At 44.7% G+C, this 21734-nt stretch overlaps 1 protein-coding gene across 2 annotated transcripts; it reads right to left on the reverse strand.

The window, feature by feature from the left end:
- Positions 1-1282: 1282 nt before the first annotated feature.
- On the reverse strand, positions 1283-13725 carry LOC124481148 (large neutral amino acids transporter small subunit 1-like). Of its 2 annotated transcripts, XM_047040974.1 has the most exons (12): positions 13565-13725; positions 13415-13527; positions 11241-11801; positions 10824-10949; positions 7649-7754; positions 7415-7459; positions 6620-6743; positions 6232-6335; positions 5821-5917; positions 5244-5393; positions 3443-3617; positions 1283-3213 (listed from the first exon to the last, which is right to left on the reverse strand). In XM_047040974.1, the coding sequence occupies exons 2-12, from the start codon at positions 13488-13490 to the stop codon at positions 3137-3139; spliced, it is 1641 nt and encodes a 546-aa protein (XP_046896930.1). In that variant the 5' UTR covers positions 13491-13527; positions 13565-13725; the 3' UTR covers positions 1283-3136. The 2 variants fall into 2 exon arrangements, with proteins under 2 accessions (XP_046896930.1, XP_046896929.1); XM_047040973.1 differs by having other exon boundaries at positions 13415-13725.
- Between the last annotated feature and the right edge of the window lie 8009 nt (positions 13726-21734).

The raw sequence follows: 21734 nt of genomic DNA on the forward strand, positions 1-21734 counted from the left end.
TTACACTTATGTGAGGTGCAGGTGTCTGCTACACTCAAATGACTAAATGTAAAAATGACTAAATGTAAATGTAAGTTGAGTATTGCAGAAGACTGGACAATGAATACAGAAAGTCAAGAGAATATATGGTATCACAATATGGGAGGATACAAAATGATTAACATAGCCTTTGCAGGCACTGAAAAAGGACACTGTATGCTAGATAGCTTTTGTTTGGGTCTTTAGATAGGGCTCCCAGAAATGGCCTTGTCATTCCTTCTATTTTCCTCGTTCAAAGTTGCATGGCATAATACACTTTGGAAATATTGTGACCTCTGACTTACTTTAGTGACACAGGCCTTTCATAGTCAAACCTTACAAAGACCCAACTTATGGCTATGCAGGCATAATAAAACAGAATAATATCAACTTATCAATGATACAAGAAATATAATTAATAGATTAAGCATATTTCTCTCTTGGAAATAACCAAAGGTTATGTGCTCATGAGCTTAATATTGCAAGGTATAGATCAAACATTGTTTATTATATTCAAAAGATTTTAAACAGTATAGAAATAAGAAAGTAATCATTGTCTTTAATTGTTGTCAACTGATTAGTGGTTTAAGGACAGACCTCTTCAGCAAATGTGTCTATGTAAGGACAGTCAGAATTTTTTCTTGGGCTCTCATAGTATCTTTAATGTAAACACACACAATAGTATATATTTATATTCGCCTATGTGTCTACATGAAACAATATATCCTCTATAACTTTACTATAGTGATTTTCCAGACGAGTTCAGAACATGCCAATCCGTAGTGGCTTGTGAGCTTGTCCAATCTTCCATCGGCAATATTGTCTTCCCTGGATCTGGTTCCAATGTCTCATATCCAGCGAGTTCATTTCCTCCGCAGGCGGATATGAGGTCTGCAGTCATCACGGGCATAAGACAGAGCCATCTTGGGCTCAGGATCAACGGACAAAAGAAGGATCCGGTCTTTTGCGTCGCAAGGAAGGAGGACAGGAGGACAGTTCATTGAGGCAAAACTCACAATGTAATACAGTACCAGATGTGATGTTGATGTGATACAGAGCGAGGTATCGTGAGTTCGTGTTCTGAAATTCATTTAAAATGTACTTCCTTTTTTGTAGTAGTAGCCCATATTAGTATGAGTTATCTTGTTTGTTGTGTTCAAAAAGGTTATTTCTCAAAGTAAAACACCCTTATCAGTTTATCATTTGTCTGCCAGTGATTCTATGACTCAGGCACAATCACAGTAGATTTGCCATCAGTAATAAACTCCACACTCAAGTTTGAACAAAAATAGTTTTAATTGCAGCCGACATGTACCCACAACGGTCACTAACAATTAAGTTTAACTAACAACATTTTTTTTTCTCATAAAGTTCCAATATGCAAACAATACAATCAAAGATTTTACTTATTACACATGGTACTTGATACTTTGTACACACCTGAACAACAGCACAGTATGTTGTGCCTCACATTTAGGACAGTGACTACAAAGAGGACTCAAGAAGGGTTTTTTTGTGGTGGCCATTTGTAAAGTCACATTTTAGTATGTAGCATATTTATACTCAAAACAAAAATTGGTAATCCATCCCCACATTAAATGTACAGTATTCAGTCTGACTGTAAACTGTAGTCAATAATTTCACATTCCTGTTACTCTTAACATTGTGCTTCCTGTTTGCTGTTATAGTGCCATTGACAGTTTTTTCCAATCCACTGATGTTTGTCAGACTAGGATATTGTAGCATTACACAAATTGCATAATCGCAAAAAAAACATGGACGTCATCTAAACAAAAGAAGCGTCTTAATTAAGTTGTGGGGTTTTGTATGGAACTCTCCCCAAAGCAGTGTCGCAAAAACAACAGTTCTTTTTTCTCCTCCCTCACCCATAATATTATTAGATCCTGCTGGCTTCCTTGTTTGTGCTACTTTGTGCTTTTTCCAGCTCCAATAGGTTCAAACTGGGCTAGGGAGAGTTGTATGATTTACTTTCAATATGACAAAAAGATTCCGGTCAAACAACCATCTCTGATATCAGTTAAGCTACAGAACTTGGAACATTCATTCTGGTCTGAATGTCTGAAATTACCAAAGTATCAGTAGCAGACGGCCATTCTGGTATAGGCACACGTCGTCATGTGCGAGGGAGTGAAAAAACATTACAAAACACAGACATAAGAATGTGGTCCTTGTTAAAGTGGAGAAAAAAAAACATGATTATCGACGGGGAACGTCCAAGTTCACCAGTACGGTGTGATGCCTAGAACACTGCTGGTATCTTCAGGTGTGTCATAGTCATGATACGATATATAAACATCTCAAAAGAAGATTGACTACGGTGTTATGAGGCATGGCTTGAAGGATGAGGTATACGGAGGGTTAGGCAACACAAGACAGAGCTGCATCACAATAACAATCTTAAGGCAACACATCTGAGCACAAGACAAGACAACGTCACTCTGTACTATGTGCTTTCGGTAGTGCTGGGTACAAATCCTTTCGTGATTGACTTGAGGAATTTTTTTGGGAGCCACAAACCAGCTTTGACCAGCCTCATTGTAATTGTAAAAGAGTATAAACTGACAGAAAATAATAACTCGATTGTAAAATGTTTGATTTTTTGGGGGGAAGATTAATTAATGTGTTGATGTATTTCCCTGAATGTTTCTTGTTTTTGTTCAGGGTTAGGTTTTATCGTAAATACAGCGAAATGCTTGTTTCTTTAACCCTGCACTGTGTTGAATCCGAATCTGAATTAATCACTACATAAAGTTATTTAGTACAACTATGATTACATAATGGTTCATTTTTATCTTGTCTATTGTTAGTGAAGTTTAGCACACTGTCCTCACATTAATCTTTTCCAAACATGCTTCTCAGGTAGTTAATACAGTAATTCACAAGTAGCAGAAATAGTTTAAGGACTCAGGGCAAGGTACAAATAATTCCTACGAAAATGTAAAAATAAAATAAAAACGAGAAAAATAACAATACGCCAAAGTACAGAATACATTCTCTTCAACCCAACTTTACCAGCAGTCATGGAAGTCGAGCAACAAAAGTAACGCTCTGAAACGCTTCCCCCGTCCCTTTTGGGAGTCGGGAACCCCATGCAGGACTACTCTGCAGATTCATGCACTTCTCGTTCCTCCGGGACGGACATTAAGACCTTCTGGCAGAACATCGTGAAGATCTCTGATGAGAGGAAAGGAGACAGGAAGTATGAATCAAACCATGTCACCTGTTGTTATTGTGTGCTTTTACTCAGTCTGACTGGGAAATTGCACTGTAGCGAGCAGTACCAACAACCTGTAGCCTAAATAACAGCCATGCAGCATACATACACACGTGTGAGGCTCTAATGAAGTTACAGTTGGAAAAGGAGGGTAGGGGGGGGGGGGGGGGCGTTCTAGAACCAGCTCACCGAGAACCTTCTGGATGACGTGAGGCTTCTTCCACTTGTAGCCCAGCAGGTAGGCCGGGATGCCGGTGAGGATGATGGCCGTTCCTATGAGGCACTCGAAGGGTGCGGCCCAGAAGGACACCACGATCATAAACACACAGCCCAGCACGAACACAATGGGGATCACCAGGCAGATCTGTAGGGAGGAGATGGGAGGATGGCGTTTAACCATCTCACGTCGGTTTGAGACGAATACCATGTAAACATCTAATGTAACTTTCAACGAATTGTGTGGTACAAATAAAATCCATTTTACCCAAAGCAACATACAATAGTGGTACTGTGTAGTCAGTAGAGCAGACAATTTAGGCCCAGCCGTGTTCAGTTCCAACAGTATTTCAACGGTTAGTGCCAAGGAACGGTGAACATTTGTATGATGTCTTCAATGTTATTGTCACCAGTTTAACCCAGGGAGAGTTACGGGTTTGAAGACTGTTAGCGCAGCGGGGCGTGATTCGTATTCGCTGTCTTAAAACACAGCCTGCCACCAACTCCATGTAGTAAACATAGACACGAAAGACATATTTATCTGGTTGTTGTTAAACAATAAGTGGTCTGACACTGGATGGGAAGATGAAAGAAACAGGGCTAATCAAAGCAATGTTCTTAGTTTAAAATGCACCAAAGGGAACTGACAACAAACATGCTTTCCTGCAACACGGGGGAGAAATTGTTCCCTGGTTCCTGTGGCTAGCAGTTTCAATGGGGTGTCACTAACAATGGAATCAATCTGCTCAGTTCGGCATGCTATTCAGGTAGTGTATTCCCACAAGACTGTCTTAAAACAGGGAATTCGCACTAACAGTTCTTTTGGGTGCTATGGCACGTAAAACTAAATATCTGGAGATATTGCAGACAAAACAGAATAAGATATTTGCAGCCATGCCAATTTGAAAAGGTCAGGTCATAATATAATATGTTTATGATAACGTACACCTGAAAAGTGTATTTAAGAGTCCTCCATGTCCTCCATGGCATTTGGAGAGACTCTGAGAATATAGCTCGAATACATAAAATAAAAAAAGTATTCCTATGTACTCATTTCCGTTTTGAACATGGGAAACCATTTATTTCAAAACTGAGGGTGGGGCGCCCCGGTAGCTCACAGGATAAGTGCACATACCATACAGGCTGAGGCATTACCGCACCATACCATACAGGCTGAGGCCTTACCATAGCATACCATACAGGCTGAGGCATTACCGCAGCATACCATACAGGCTGAGGCCTTACTGCAGCATACCATACAGGCTGAGGCCTTACCGCAGCACACCATACAGGCTGAGGCCTTACCGCAGCATACCATACAGGCTGAGGCCTTACCGCAGCATACCATACAGGCTGAGGCCTTACTGCAGCATACCATACAGGCTGAGGCCTTACCGCAGCATACCAAACAGGCTGAGGCCTTACTGCAGCATACCATACAGGCTGAGGCCTTACCGCAGCATACCATACAGGCTGAGGCCTTACTGCAGCATACCATACAGGCTGAGGCCTTACCGCAGCATACCAAACAGGCTGAGGCCTTACTGCAGCATACCAAACAGGCTGAGGCCTTACTGCAGCATACCAAACAGGCTGAGGCCTTACCGCAGCGGCCTGAGTTTGAATCTGGCTTTGGCCCTTTGCTGCATGTTGTCCTCTACCTGCCTTTCCAGTTATACTTCACTTTAAAAACTGTCCAAGAAAGCATGAAAAATGCCCCAAAATATATATCTTAAAAACAATATGGCAGTGTGTGGTTGTGAGCGGGCCGTACCTTGATTGGCCGGTGGAGTTCTGGTTTTTTCCAACGCAGCCAGAGCATCCCGGCAATGGCCATGCCCACACACAGCCAGGTGAAGAAGCTGAACAGGTTGATGACAGAGAAGATGTCCTGGGAGATGGCATACAGCATGGACAGGAAACACTGGCAGGAGCAGAAACACAGAGAGACAGAGAGGGGGTTATGTTGTACGGGTGCAAGGCACAGTGGTACCATCCTTCAACATCCATAGACTGCGGTAGCTGTGAGACAATTCGGGACGGACATCTTGTTATTACAGAAATGTACTTCATCAGCTACCATATTATCAGAGATGGAAAGTAACAAAGTAAAAATACTTAATTACTGTACTTTTTTTTCTGGTATCAGTTCTTAAAAATTTTTCTGACTAAAACACTAAAACAGGTAGTAGTAATGACTACTTTTGAATACAATCTACTGTCATGTTTATAGTGAATCTTCCACCCTTAATTGTCCATGGAAATTTCTCAAAAATTCAGAATCTGTATTTCACAATCACACATTCAGAATCTGTAAATCACAATTTTCCAATCAATAGAAGTAGACTCACAGTGAAAATGAGGGAGGGCACTGGGGTGAAGAGGTCAGTGTGGACCAATCCTAGCGCAGCAGGAAGCTGGCCCTCTCGAGCGCCAGCGTAGAAGAGCCTATGATGCGAGGAGAGAGGCAACCAGCCAATCAAGGCCAACCATGTGCCATGTGCTACAGATGGAGCGATTTTTTTTCGATACTATCTTTAGGTTTTAATTAAAATTCAAAAAAGCTGAATATTTAAGCTGCATATAATTATCATCGCCCACATCTCCATCTTTCTTTCTCCTCCCTCTCATTCACTCTCACTCTTTCTTCTCTCTCACTCTCTCCACTCTTTCTCACTCTCTCCACTCTCTCTCTCACTCTCTCCACTCTGCTTTACTCCCTCTCTCCTTTATCTCTGTCACACACACACACACCTACTGACCGTGCTGACGTGAACAGACTCCCGTTAACGGCACCAAAACAGGACAGACCCACAAAGACTGGGATGAGCCAGGACATGACCCCAAGATGGTACTCTCCAAAGCTCTGGAACACCACAGCAACATCCTCTTTCAAACCTCAGCATTATCACTGAGATCACGCTCAATACTCAGAACCAAGCCTGTACTCGCTGAGCAGATGATAAAGGACAACTCTAACAACATTACAGAAGTTAGTGCCGAGGAACAGTATTTGCAACAATAGCGTCATATCTCAAATAACATGTACATTTCATGTTTGTAATGAAATTGAATATGACCAAAAAAAGGTCAGTTTCGACAATCGACAAACGACAATCCTCTGCTTCCTTTAAACAAAGAAGTTCTTACCACAGCGACCGCCTGTGATTCCACCATCACTTCAGGAGGGATGGTGGTGAAGTAGGCCAGGTTGGTCAGGACGTACACCACCGTCACAATGGGCATGGAGATGATGATAGACAGGGGCAGGTTCCTGGAGGAAAGGGCAAAGGTCACCAACGATCGTCCAAATGGCACACACAGGTGTGGCCACGTCGCTCGTCAGAGTCAATTTCACACAATTTGGACCAAACCGGGGCTTGACCTTGTGACCTCTGACTTACAAAAGCGACCACCATCTTTGTAAACATTGCTTTACGTAACACAGACAAGCTAGCTCTTTAATAGCGCAGGTCGGTATTTATACTGGAGTGAGTTTAACCAATTTAACTCGGTTACGCTTACATTCAGTAAATGATGCATAAGGAAATTTGTTTTGGTCACGTTCATAAGAGAGCTCATCAAAGTATTCTACAGTTGAGGAAAAAGTGAGTTGAAGAAATGTGTTGATCTGTTTCATGCAATTTGATCACCATGCTAAATGTGAGATCTCATAAATAAGCAGGATATTGAACTGAAAAATGAAAAGATTACATTGACAGAACTATATTAAAAGAGCAGAATATGATGCCTCAGGCGTCACATGACTTCACGATCACCTCGAAAACAAGTCCATGCAATCAACCCATCGTAAGCAAGCTTCGTGAAGTTGGGAGAACGCGATCATATGCAGAGCATAGCCACTGGATTCGTGGATGTGTATATTTACAAGGTAGCTGTTACTCTGCATAATCCACAACACAACCTCCATCACATTTAAGTCACCTTTCTGGGTTGATCATCTCTTCAGTCACGTAGTTGAGGTAGTTCCTTGGGGAGAGGAGTCACAGGGAAACATAGAACTGATTATTACACTGATCAGACAGGGCCCAAAATAACATACAGAATCAGGGGATTTTGATTGATCGATTCATTCACTGATCAATGGATTGATTTACTTAATCCTGCATGTAAATGTTTTAGTTTTAGTGTATGGTAGCAGCGTTTCACAGTCCCTACCAGCCTCCAAAAGCAAAGAGTCCACTGTACAGAGCCAACACGACGTTGTCAACCCCCCATTTGCTGTTTTCAAACGCCCGGTCCGGCATCAGATATGGCACGTCACCTGTTCGGACACAGGGAGACGGACATTGATAGACTGAACTGAACGGAAAACAAAACACAGTTTGGACATTAGATTGTAATCTTTGTGAGGGCGTGAGGTGGAACATTTAACTGCAGTTGAAGAGTTTGTAAACCAATCTGTACCTCGCTTTGGATAAAGAGTTGGTTAAATAAATACAGTAGCCTATTCTGTTAGGCTGTTAGTATTACTCTGAACCAGTGGGGTGGTGAGGCCTGGGCTACACAACACCTGCAAGTTAGTTGTGAACGCCCCGTTATTGCACAGCATAACGTCTGTCAAATCAGTAGCAGCAAAACAAAGCAGGAAAAAAATACATGCAAGCATTTAGAACAGGAATCGGTTGCAGAGGAGTTTGAGAGGATTCCAGAAACTCAAAGTGTAGCAGCAGAGACAGAGTTGCGGCTACAGGTTTGTGCAGGATTTGTGTTTGCAAATGTAACTGGTTAGAGGCCATCCGTGCCTGCTGGCTTTCTGTTGGCAGTAGTGGTCGCGCTTGATATATCAGGTGGCGTGTGTTGGCAAGAGTCGGCCAAGTGCAACATCTTGCGCTTGGGTTGCGGTGGGTCGCTGTCTGGGGTCTGGGCTAAGCCCCTAGTCTCTTCAAACTCTGAAAACGCCCCTGCCTCACTGTTACATTGGTGAAAATGTTTGTCACACCAACCAAACAATCTCAAGTAACTTTTCTGCCCTTGCAATGTCTAAACAACATGTAAACACCGATCTGGCCAACATGTGGACCTGGGCACAAGGGTCAGATATTTCTAAAAATCTTTTTAGAAAAAGAAAAGTTTGAATTTTGGAGGGGTAAAGAAAGTTGAGGAAAAAAAATGCTGTTTCAACAGCTTTAACAACATATTTTCGATCTTGTCACATTGTAATAACTTTCAAAAATATGAATGCAAAATGTTAAACCTAGCCGACGTTCAGCCGCACCGGGAATCTAACAGGCAACCTGAAGAATGACTAGTCGTTCGGCTGTAAGAGCCGGCTCTTGTAGGTCGACGTCGGGAGCTGGCTCGCATATCTGAAGAGCCGACTCTATTTTTAATAGATTAATACAGTCTATACAAATTAAATGATTATGAAATAATGAATTTTAATTGTATTTAAAATAATTGACAAATTCAAAGAACAACAAAAAAATACTTGTAGGCCTAAAGGCGCACACGATCATCCTCACATTGTTCCTGTCAATTATACACGCAGTGTCAACCAATTACACTGCATGAGGGAGGGCCGAGCCAACTCACACACACTCAGTCAGACCTAGTCGAAACTCGGAGGAGAGAGCCATAACAAACCAATGCATTTTGAAAGACATTGTGGTTAAGGTAGAGTATGATTTCATTTAATAATTTAATTCAAATTGTTTTCACACTCATCATAGTCAAATTCATAGTTAAAACATGTATTTTTTAAAGAGCCGTTCTGGAGCCAAAAGAGCCGGCTTGTTTCTGTGAGCTGAGCCAAACGAGCCGGCTCACGAAAAAGAGCCGGAATGCCCATCACTAACATCTACCAGTTGCACACTTCATCACACTCGTGCATGTTCCAAGCTTTCAGCTTGCCGCCCACTGTAGTTTCCATGGCAACCCAATGAGCGGAACACAATGGTGTCCGGCGTGGCCTCGCAGCGTGAGCAGGTGTCACAAGGAGAAGAGAAAGCGAGACAGACAGACGTTTAGTTCGTCCCGTCTGTATGTTTGGTGGGTTTCCCAAACAACGTTATGTGGTTAGTAACAATGAATGGAGTTAGTAGTGGACACAAATCAAGTATCTAAATCATTACAAAGATGAAATATATTTAGGCTATTTCACATACATATAATATTATTCATAAGCAGAGTGTATAAAAAGATTTAGAGAGCGAATCAAAAATTAAATCAAAAAAATATATAGGGCCTAGGCCTAGAAAAAACACACCAAAAATCCATCAACGAAAACAAAGAATGTCAGTGACACATTCATCTTCTGGTAATTTACCCTGACATTTAATATTCAACTCACCACTTAGACTACAACAAATCAATACCTTCCACAGGGGAGGCATATATCAATATAAGTAATACAGCAGTGGGCCCACTTGAAGCTGTGCAGCAGGGCGATGATAGTAAAACTAGAGCCGTCAAGCCAGCAGAACTGCACTGACAGAGAAATGTCACATAGGGCTTCACATACACCCATAGAACTGCACTTAAACCTACCTGAACCCATCAGCACACAGAAACACTAGTAACCAGGGGCGGATCTAGAGATTTTCATTCGGGGTGGCAATGGGGTGGCAGAAGGAAGTTGTTATGTGGCCTCCTGGAGGCGAATCAAACTGAGAGTAGGGGGGTACAGTACTCTCTATGGTAAATGATTAGGCTATAACATAATAGTTTAAATTAAACAGTAACATTAATATTATTTATAGAAATGTTCTGTAATGTACAAATCATATTTTTCCATGGGAAGATTGAGGTTCATGTTGTTTAATTTTAACTTGTTTCACTACATGCTCTTATGGTTCTTCCCTTGGGACTTATTAGTTTTTCACAATGCATGCTTCATATTTTGGCTGTTGGGTGTTGTTATGATCAGTGACCTATGCACTTTTGTAAAGCTCTCTCTTGAAAGTCGCTTTGGATGAAAGCGTCTGCTAAATGCATAAAAAAAAAGTTTGGGGTGGCAGTATTTTTTATTGGGGTGGCAGCTGCCACCCCTTAGATCCGCCACTGCTAGCAACATCGGTCATGTGACCCCAGCTACACTGGGAACATTCTACATTCTAGATCTACCGTTCTATTTCTAATCTACTGTTTATTTAAAATGGTAAAGAATTCCAGGCGCTGCATGCATGATCTTAACGACAACGTGGGTGTGATTGTTTCATGATTAAGGAACCATTGGGGGAGACCAATTGCAGCCCACAACCCATGGTGATGGAAGAAAACCATAACAAAGAAAGAAACACTATTCAGAGAGTCCTCCAGCATTCATCCACTTGAAACCCCTGCTGGAATCAAACCCAAAACTCAGAGCTACGAGGGTATAACTCATCCGTACCTGTACCAATCTGGATGAAGCCGAAGATGATGATGATGATGAGGGCCAGTAGCTTGGAGGCGGTGAAGAGGTCTTGGACCTTGGTGGCTGCTCTCACACTGATGCAGTTGACAAACGTCAGCGTGGCTGGAGGAGGAAAACCCAGGGAACAACATTATTATCACCCAAATACAATGATGCCGGATTGTTTCGCATGAATGTAATGGCTCGATCATTTCCACGTGGATATACATTGTGTGTGCGTGTGCATGTTTTCTGTTCTGAATGCCAAGATAAACACCAGCCTTCAACTGCGAGGACATCCTGTTTATCCAGAATCTAACCCCAGTGTTACGGTGACACGCAGTTGGCCTCCACATAGCGTTTGTTGACATGACATATGTAAGTGTATCACATCGCTGCGCTGGATGAACTCACTGAGACACAGGCAAGCGATGATCTTGGCAGCGCTGTCGGGCACGCTGCAGTGAGGGTAGAGCGGCTTGAGCAGGTAGGTGGCGAACACCAGCGAGACCACGTATTGGGAGGACGGTCGGATGATGAGCATCTCCACCCACAGCTTGAGGAAGGCGGCCAGCTCCCCGTACACCTCCAGGATGTAGGTGTAGTCTCCTCCGGATTTGGTGATGGTGGTGCCCAGCTCGGCATAGCACAGAGCCCCCATGGTGGAGATCACCCCGCATATCGACCACACCACCAGGGAGAGGCCGGCCGAACCCGTCTCCTTGACCACGCCCGTGGGCGTGATAAAGATGCCAGAGCCGATGATGGTGCCGATGATCATGCCCACGCCGTTGAACAGCGTGATGCTGCGTTTCAGCTCGATCTTGCCCGGCTTGGCTGGGGTGCCCTCGGCAGGGGCAGGGGCAGGGTTGGAGGGGCCGGCCAGGGGAGAGGAGGGGCCGGCCAGGGGAGAGGAGGGGGACGGGGGCTTGTCCTGCACAATTTCATCCTCGTTCGGTACTGCCTCGGTCGTCACTGAAGGGGGGAGAGGAGGAGGTGATTAGGAAAAAGAATGGGTAGAGTTTTTTCCGCATTGAGACAACAGTGATTACTAAAAATGATACTTTTCTAACCAGGTGTTTTTACATAGAACTAACAGACTCTATGAGTTAACATGAACCAATGCCACAAACATACTTATGGACAAACAACAAGTTTTTAGGAACTGCAGACAGCTCACTGTGGTACTATTGAGGTTGAACACGTAACATGACACAGATGGTGTGTAGCCTGTGTTAACGTGTGCATGTGTGTGTGTGTTTGTGTATGTACATGCATTCATGTGTATGTGTGGGTGTCATGTTAAGGGGCCAGGGTAAACACCACCCCTCACCCCTACCCTCCTCCATCCTGTTCATCCAGAACCAAACCCCAGTAACCATGGTTACCACCTAAGGATATGTCGTGTCACATTGGAGGATGGAGTGGAGGTGTGTTTGTGTCGGAGTGGGTCTGAGAGCAACTGTCAGGCCAAATAGTGTCCTAGGGCCAAATAGTGTCCCACCTGACGTCACAATGCCGTTCCGAAGCAAGGACGCGTCCGTCGCTATGCCGACCTTAAATTCCTGAGATATCTACGCGTGCTAGCAGGAAACTGTCATGGTTGCTATACTGGTTACTAGGTAGGAAGTTTTGTATTTAGGCTTATTTAAACCAGTTTATTCTACTCTACTATTTAAAGTTTTGACTTGTTCGACATTCCCAAGACAGCAACACGCGCAGGTAGAATACTATACGTGTTGCCTTCCCGGTCTGTTAAAATTTATGCTAACTAAGTGAATTATTTTGACGAAAACAACTAGCCAGCTAGCACCAGCTATCAAACGAGTCAAAACTTTAAATAGTAGAGTAGAATAAACTGGTTTAAGTAAGCCTAAATACAAAACTTCCTACCTAGTAACCAGTATAGCAACCATGACAGTTTCCTGCTAGCACGCATAGAAATCTCAGGAATTTAAGGTCGGCATAGCGACGGACGGGTCCTTGCTTCGGAACGGCATTGTGACGTCAGGTAGGACACTATTTGGCCCTAGGACACTATTTGGCCTGACACAACCGCTCATGGTTACAAGCTCTTCACTACAACCTCTTCAGACACATTTAAGTTATTTGTGTTCCACTGAACGCCTCATGTCAAAACAGGCTTTCTGTTTGCCTCTGTAGCACAGCAGGGGGTTAAGCAAATTCCATTGAAAAACCCCAACATCCATGACACGGTCTAATTACGGAGGAGGCAGACTGGTCCAGACCTCCATAACACCTCCATCTCACAGTGAAGCAGCCAGACTGATGAGTGAGAGAACATCCTGTCTGACCACGCTGCAACACCAGAACGTTCCCTAGCATGGGGTAGGCAGATGCAGCCATGCACCATGTGGTGTGTCTATGCATGCATGCATGCGTTTTCATGTGTGAGTGTACGCTTGAGCGGGTGTGCATGCGTGTGAATGCGTGTGTATTCATGCGTTCGTTGTGCGTGTGAGTGTCCTGTGTGTGTGTGTGTGTGAGTGTTTTGTGTGTGTGTGAGTGTTGTGTGTGTGTGTGTGTGTGTGTGTGTGTGTGTGTGTGTGTGTGAGTGTTCCACCTACCCTCCATCTTCTCCTGGCTCCCAGCCCTGTTAACACTCTCCCGACTGCTCCGTGATTTCAGCTCAGGCTCCGTCATCCTGTCCCGCTCTCTTTCTCTTTCTCTCTGCCTCTTCCTTCCTTCCTTTATTTATATACGCTCTCTTCCTCCTCCCAAGGTTTCTCTTCCCCTGACACGCTCTATCTCTATCTCCCTTTCAGTCTCTCAAGACTCCCCCGTCTCCGTGGTTCCCCTCTACCTAGTGCCTCAGTCTGTCTGTCTCTTTCTCTCTCACACACACACACACTCTCAGACACTCACGCAATATCTCTCTCTCTCACCCTATCTTCCTGCTCTCTCTCTCTATCTGTGTATTTATCAATGCCTCTCCCTGCTCTCTCTCTCTTTCCCCCTCCGAGCGTGCTGGTGCAGAGCGGGTGCGTGTTGCAAGCAGAGCTTGATGTAGTGATGCTGCTGCTGGCTTCCTCCTGACCACGATCAGATGAGGAGGGGTGGAGGTGGTGGGGAGAGGGGGGGGGCTACGCCCACTCCCACTGAATGATGGGAAAGCTCAGTGGGGGAGGAAGTAGGTCACGCTAGCTTTGGGAGGGAGCCTCCCAGTGATGCTGTCCTGTTTCTACTCTGGCTGTGAGGCGCCGGTGTGTGTGTGTGCTTGGTGTGTGTGCCATGAACAAAGGATGGCAGAAGAAAGCGAGGCACTCCACCTAGTGGACATGAGGGGGAGGACAGATTTCTTTGTTCTCTTCCATGATGGAAGAGGGCAATACTCGGGAAATACAATTTAGAAATTGTATAACTCAATTTAAGTATTAATTTAGCAGACACAAGAGGATTTTTATCTGGGTCCTCAAGGTTTGCACCGGACTCCTCCACCAGCTAGGCCATGATTGTAATCATCCCTGACTGAATTATTAATTACATGAATGTTCCTTAAAGGAATTGCTGTCTGATATTGGACAAAACTATTTTATTGTAGGCTATCAAATCGTATAATCCAGTGTAAATATGAAACCGGTGTCAACAGGGTGTTTATACAACTTTCATCCACTAAATGGCGCTCCTACTACAGTAATTGGCAAGTGTTCTTAGTCGGAGGGGGGGGACAGAATGGTTTACTTTTGTGAACTGAACGTTGTAAAAGAGCATTCGGAGATTGAGCCCCGTTCTGTTCATGCGTTTGTATTACTTGCATACCTATCGCACTGACAATGACAGCTTGAGAGTGCCAAGCTCTGCTCCGAAGAGCGTCTTAGCTACATATCGACACGCTCAAGCCGGTAACTGCATCCACGCAGAGCAATTTCTGCTATGAGTCCGGGGACTTTCCCCTAGGCGGGTATGGAGAAACTCGTTCTCTGCTGGTAGCCTAGTGTACAAGTATTCTGAATGCCCGGATGTATGATGATTGTAGCCGGTATATAGATAAGAAGCATAACGTAATAATTCCACTGACGGTTTGTGAAGTTGTTCATTAAATAATCATTCGCAAATAGTTTAATATTGCCATTTTAATAATATGTTATCCAATTTAAGTCCTTCCTTTAGTTTTATGAGCCTGTAAGTAGAAAATACAACTGCAAAGTTCGGAGGAGGATCATGGGAAGTTTTAAAGGGACAGACCTCCATAACCTCTATTCGTTTAGAAAGATTGAGAACTTTATATATTTGAATCCACTTTCTATATTTTCTACAGTAAAGTCTTGTGGGCTAAACCGGTACCTAAGATAGTTTTTTGTGTTGTTGTTGCTCTATTTACATGTTTGTTAGTTTGTTGCTCTAAAACTGTTTGCTCTCTAATCCTGTCAAGTCTTTATTCTTGAGATGTATTTGTTGTGCCCTTTCCATCTGTGTTTTCCTATTAATTTGTATTTCTAACTCCTGCTTCCTTCTTTCTCTGCCCCGTCAACGCCCTGCACCCTCTCCTTTTCCATCTCCCTCTCTTTTATCTTTCTATTTCTATTCGAGAGCGTATAGCGTCATACTGAAGAGAACTTCGAGAGCGCTGCATTGACTGCGAGTGATCAAGACTAGTATATTATTGAGTTTAGCTAAAAGTTAGTCTCTTGGGCAGAGCAGAAGGGTCAGCAGTTAGATAACCAGTTGAAACTGGTCAAGGAGTAGCTTGCCAGTGAGTCATTTTCGGTTTCAGGGTACTCAGGGTATTCTTTTGTTTGGCATTAATTGGGGGCGTTGTAGAATTTGGTTTAAAAGCCGAAGTCGCCTGGAAACAGCTGAGAGCGTATAGCGTCATACTGAAGAGAACTTTGAGAGCGCTGCATTGACTGCGAGTGATCAAGACTAGTATATTATTGAGTTTAGCTAAAAGTTAGTCTCTTGGGCAGAGCAGAAGGATCAGCAGTTAGATAACCAGTTGAAACTGGTCAAGGAGTAGCTAGCCAGTGAGTCATTTTCGGTTTCAGGGTACTCAGGGTATTCTTTTGTTTGGCAGTAATTGGGGGCGTTGTATCTGTGCATTAGCATATTTAAGGCGGTTAGCATTACAGAGGCAGCCTCGTCTGCCAGCCTCGGTGCACGAAGACTCAGTCGAACAAAGACAAGGAGTCTACCTGCGGAGTCCACCGAGGAAGGCCGACGAGGCGGATCACCTCTTCTGATAAGTATCAACCTATTTATATTCATATTTAGATTATATTCTACCTAGAATTTATTCATAGCTAGCATGTGTTTCCTTAGCATTCCTGTTCATTACACTACCCGTAGACGTAGATATGTCACAAAGTATATTCGGTCAACTTCTAACCTTCACTACCTATCCAGTTCTTCTCCACCTGCCCTCTCTCTTTCCTTAGGGCTCTGGAACTGCCAGTCTGCTGTGAACAAGGCAGACTTCATCCCGGCATTTGCATCCCATGCTTCTCTTCATGCCCTTGCGCTGACTGAGACATGGATCCGCCCAGAGAACACTGCAACTCCAGCTGCTCTCTCCGTCAACCACTCCTTCACTCACTCACCCCGCTCAACCGGGCGGGGTGGTGGGACAGGTTTGCTTCTTTCCCCACATATTAAATACACATCCACACCACTCTCTGTTACTGCCAAATCATTTGAACACCATTATGTGATGCTAACTAATCCTATCAAAGCATGCTTAATTGTTCTTTATCGCCCACCAGGACCGCTAGCCGACTTTGTGGAGGAGCTGGACATGCTCCTCAGCGTCCTTCCGGATGATGGAACCCCCCTGATAGTCCTTGGGGACTTCAACATCCACCTCCAAGGAAGTCAGGCTGTCGACTTCTTGTCTCTCCTGACCTCCTTCGACCTGACGCTGCTGAGCACACCGGCGACCCACAAGGCAGGCAAACAGCTTGACCTCGTCCTGACACGTAACTGTATCACTGACTTAACCTCTGTAACCCCACTGCACATCTCTGATCACTACTTTATCCAATTCACTGTCTCTCTCCCTCCAACCCCTCCTACCTCCCCTCCCCTCGTAACTTTCCGGCGCAACCTCCGCTCGCTATCCCCCTCCCACTTCTCCTCTATTGTAACATCCTCCCTCCCTCCCATTGACGAGTTCTCGTCCCACCCCACTAACACTGCCACCGACACCTTGCTAACCACTTTAACTGCATCACTTGACTCTCTCTGTCCCCTGTCTACCAGGCCTGCACGATCTTCTCCCCCCTGCCCGTGGCTTACGGATGTTATTCGTGAAGAACGGTCCACCCTTCGAGCAGCTGAGAGGAGATGGCTCAAGTCCAAAGACGGTCTGGACCTTGATAAGTATCACTCCCTCCTCAAATCCTTCTCTTCTCACATAACTGGTGCCAAAACCCTCTACTTTCTTAACAAAATTAACTCCGCTTCAAACCCCCACAAACTTTTCTCTACCTTCTCCACCCTTCTTAACCCACCTCCCCCACCCCCTCCCTCCACCCTGACAGCAGACGACTTCTCCTCCTTCTTTGAGAAAAAAGTCGCCGACATTAGCAGTCGGTTCCCTAAACCCACCCTTCCTACCCCCTCACCCTCCACTACTGACCCAACTAAATGTCTAAACTCCTTCTCTCCCCTGTCCGAGGCAGAGCTCTCTGACCTCATTCTCTCTCATCGCCCCACCTCCTGTCCCCTTGATCCTGTCCCCTCCCCTCTCTTTCAAACCATCTCCCCCTCTATCATAACTTTTCTGCTCCATGTTCTAAACTCCTCTCTTACCTCTGGCACCTTCCCCTCTGCCTTCAAACAGGCCAGAGTTACCCCTTTACTCAAAAAACCCTCCCTTAACCCTGCCGTCCTCCAGAACTACAGACCGGTATCATTGTTACACTTCTTTTCTAAAACAATTGAACGTGCTGTATCTAACCAACTGTCTAACTTCCTTTCTCAGAACAACCGGCTCGACCCCAACCAATCGGGCTTCAAGACCGGCCACTCCACAGAGACTGCCCTCCTTTCAGTCACCACTGCCCTCCAGTCTGCCAGAGCGGCTTCCAGGTCATCCGTCATCATTCTGCTGGACCTTTCTGCGGCGTTTGATACGGTTAACCACCAGATCCTGCTCTCCAGACTTTCTGAGATGGGCATCACTGGCACTGCACTCCAGTGGATCTCATCCTACCTGTCGGGAAGATCCTACCAGGTCTCCTGGGGAGGCAAACTGTCAGGCCCACGCCAGCTCTCCACTGGTGTCCCACAGGGCTCCGTCCTTGGTCCCCTCCTCTTCTCTCTGTACACCACCTCACTTGGACCAATCATCACCTCCCATGGCTTCTCCTACCACTGCTACGCTGACGACACGCAGCTGTACCTGTCATTCCCTCCGACCGATCCGGGGATCTCAGCTAGGATTGAGGCCTGCCTCGCAGACATCTCCGCCTGGATGACTGAGCACCACCTCCAGCTGAACCTTGCCAAAACGGAACTTCTCATCATCCCGGCCAAACCCTCCATCTCCCATGACTTCTCAATCACCCTGGGATCTGCGACGGTGACCCCCTCATCCTTTGCCAGGAACCTTGGGGTTACCATGGATGACGAGCTCTCCCTCACGGCCCACATTGCTGCGGTCTCCCGGTCGTGTAGATTCACCCTCTACAACATCCGGAAGATCAGGAGATACCTGTCTGAGCACTCCACCCAGCTGCTTGTCCAACCACTTGTCCTCTCCAAGTTGGACTACTGCAACTCGCTGCTCGCCGGTCTCCCATCATGCGCAACCCGCCCTCTTCAGAGAATTCAGAACGCAGCAGCCCGTCTGGTCTACAATCTATCCAAACGCTCCCACGTTACCCCGCTCCTCATCTCCCTCCACTGGCTACCCATAACGGCCCGCATCAGATTCAAGACCCTGGTACTGACCTTCCGAGCAGTGAACGGGACTGCGCCCGACTACATCAAGTCTCTCCTGCAGCCTTACACCCCCACCCGCCACCTACGGTCTCCTTCAGACAACCGCCTGGTGGTCCCACCTCTCAAGACCGCCCGGTCCCAGCACAAGCTCTTCTCCTGCCTGGCACCCCAGTGGTGGAATCAACTCCCCACCTCTATCAGAGACACGGACTGTCTCTCCACCTTCAAGAGAAGGCTCAAGACGCACTTGTTCCGGGAGTACAATGGTACTTAGGAATGGTTTGCTGAACCCAACGCTAGTTTCCTCAAGGTTCACAATGACTCTTGCTTAGACTGTTGCTCTTGTTGGTTAGTGGTAGCTGATTTAAACTGTTGTATTCTTTTTTAGTTAATCCTATTTTTATTGCTTTCCTACAGGTACACCTGCACTTAGAGATTAATGTTGTGTAATTTTAACTTGTTTAACTACATGCTCTTATGGTTTCTTCCCTTTAGCACTATTTTTTGGTTGTTCACAATATGTACTTCTTGTTTTTGACTACCCGCAATGCTGTGGGGCTATCTTGTTGTTATTATCAGTGACCTATGCACTTTGTGAAGCTCTCTCTTGGAAGTCGCTTTGGATAAAAGCGTCTGCTAAATGAATAAATGTAAATGTAAATGTATTTTCTGTTCCCATTTTCTGTCACTCCTCTTTTCTTCTCATTCTGTTTCCATTTCACTCCTCCACCATGTTCTCTTCGTCTCTGTCCTTCACTCTCATCCTGCTTGTTTATATTCCTGTCTTCCTTCCCTGTTGTTATCAAGCTCCATCTGCATCCTCTCCTCCTACCTAAGCTTCTTTTCATCCTATCTTTTAGCTCTCTCTCTCTCTCTCTCTCTCTCTCTCTCTCTCTCTCTCTCTCTCTCTCTTCACCCCCTCTCTCTTTTACTTTCTCTTTCTCACTTTTTTCTTTTTATCGCTATCTCTCTCACAAACGCTCTCTCTATTTCTCACATTCACTCTCTCCCTACATTTCTCCAAACTGTTTAGCTTTTTTTTTCTTCTCTCAGCTCCTGTCTCTTATATTCTCTCCTCTTGCACGGCTGTCTGGCTCAGAGCTCTTTGTACCTGTTTCCCCCTCTCCATCCTGTTCTTTCCTTTCATTCTTACGTCTTCTTTACAGTAATACTTTCCTCCACCTCCTCCTCTTCTCCTCCATCCTGCAGTTCGTATTGAGCTGATCTTTCTCTCTCTGTCCCTTAAAGTGTCACATTCCAGTCTGTCTTCTTTCCAATACATCTCTTATCTTCTTTATTCTGCTTCCTTTATGATATATTCTTTGCCTCTACTATGAAATGTTTTTCTCGTCTCCTCTGGTGGTCTCTCTTTCTCTCTCTCTCTCTCTCTCTCTCTCTCTCTCTCTCTTTCTCCCTCCCTCCCTCCCTCCCTCCCTCTCTCTCTCTTTCTCTCTCTCTCTCTCTCTCTACTTCTCCTCATCCTTTCTTTCTGCCACTGACACATCTTCAGTTCTTTCTCTCCTTTCCTTTCCTTCCAAACATTCCACTTCTTCTTCCACTCAGTGGTCTCCTTGTGTCCTTCCTCGCCCCTGTCCATCGCATCAAACTTACTGTCCCCCCATGATGTCACAACCTAACAACCTGATCTTACTACCGTTAAGTAATTATCATATTGTGTAATTACAAATATCACTTCATTTCTATGACATTACAATGAGCCTTAGGAAACTATCTTTTTTTATAGTGTATGAAGCTTGCAGATATAGCTTAAATATCTAACATGGGGCCTAACCCTAACCCTATACTGTAATTAACTCGCCTGACGTTTTCTGTTTCTAACAAGTCAAACTATCTTTTATTATAACTGATGCATTGCATAATGTTCTGAATTTCTCCTGAGTTAGAAGAACACGTGTGTGCGTGAGCGTTCCTGCATCTTTATTTGTCAGCCTGAAACTGAACGAAATGAAACAACCGAAATGCAGCAAAGCCCATCAGATAAGCAGGATCAAAACACCTCCTAATACCAGAACTGTGTTTATGGCCTTCAGCTGTTTATAATTCCTCCTTGATCAACTGTCACCAGAACTGTCCTAGTTAAGAGATGACTCGCTGTTCTCACTAATGTAGAACACATCTTCTGCTCTCTCAGACAACTGCTCTAGGTTGTCGTCTTGTTCTTTTCCCAACTGACAGATCTCTCCAGTGTCTCCCAGGCCTTCAGCTGTTTTCACAGACACGCGATCGGGGAACCGGCATACTGCGTTTCCATCTAGCTCTGCTTTGCTTGGGCACGGATGCATCACTGCATCTGTCTGGCTGTCTGGCTGTCGTAGGCTCCGATTGTTTTTCTCTCTTTCTTTTATTTTCTTTATCTCCTAGCTCTTTTCTTTTTCTATTTTTATACCATATAATTAAAAAAATAACACCCATTAGGGCACTTCTGCTATTTAAGACCCATTACTATTCAGATGCCGTGGTTGAGTGCCAAATGCAATGTCTCAATTATCCCACAGTGTAAATTGATTGGACGTCCAGAATGTCTGCTTCTCTTAAAGACTGTCTTTCAGATCTTTTAGAAAAAGGTCTCTTGCCATACAATTGACACACCTTATTCAAAACATATACACTAAAGCATTGGGCAGATTGGCCAATCAAATAATAGCTGGTTTCACAATCAATACAAGCCCCAAAACTCCTGAAAATCCATTTATAGAGTTGTTTAAATAAGGAATCCTGGTTTCCAGACAGTGTAAAATAGAAGAAAAGGATTAAGGTCTTCAACACAGAAGAAGATTTTATCTGATAGTCTGCCTCTCAGTCTTATCCTGTCGTCTAGGATTTCCACCTGCTCTGTTGTGGAACTCATCCCTTCATCTTTGAGACGAGACACTGCAGTCTTCCAAACCACCCTTCTGCAAGAGCTGTGCTGTCTGAATGAGGCTTGTGCCTTGGCAACAATGCTGCCTTAAGCACACAGAGTTTTTATTATATTCTGAGAAACTA

Source organism: Hypomesus transpacificus, chromosome 18 (assembly GCF_021917145.1).
Source record: "Hypomesus transpacificus isolate Combined female chromosome 18, fHypTra1, whole genome shotgun sequence".
NCBI classification, from domain to species: Eukaryota; Metazoa; Chordata; class Actinopteri; order Osmeriformes; family Osmeridae; genus Hypomesus; species Hypomesus transpacificus.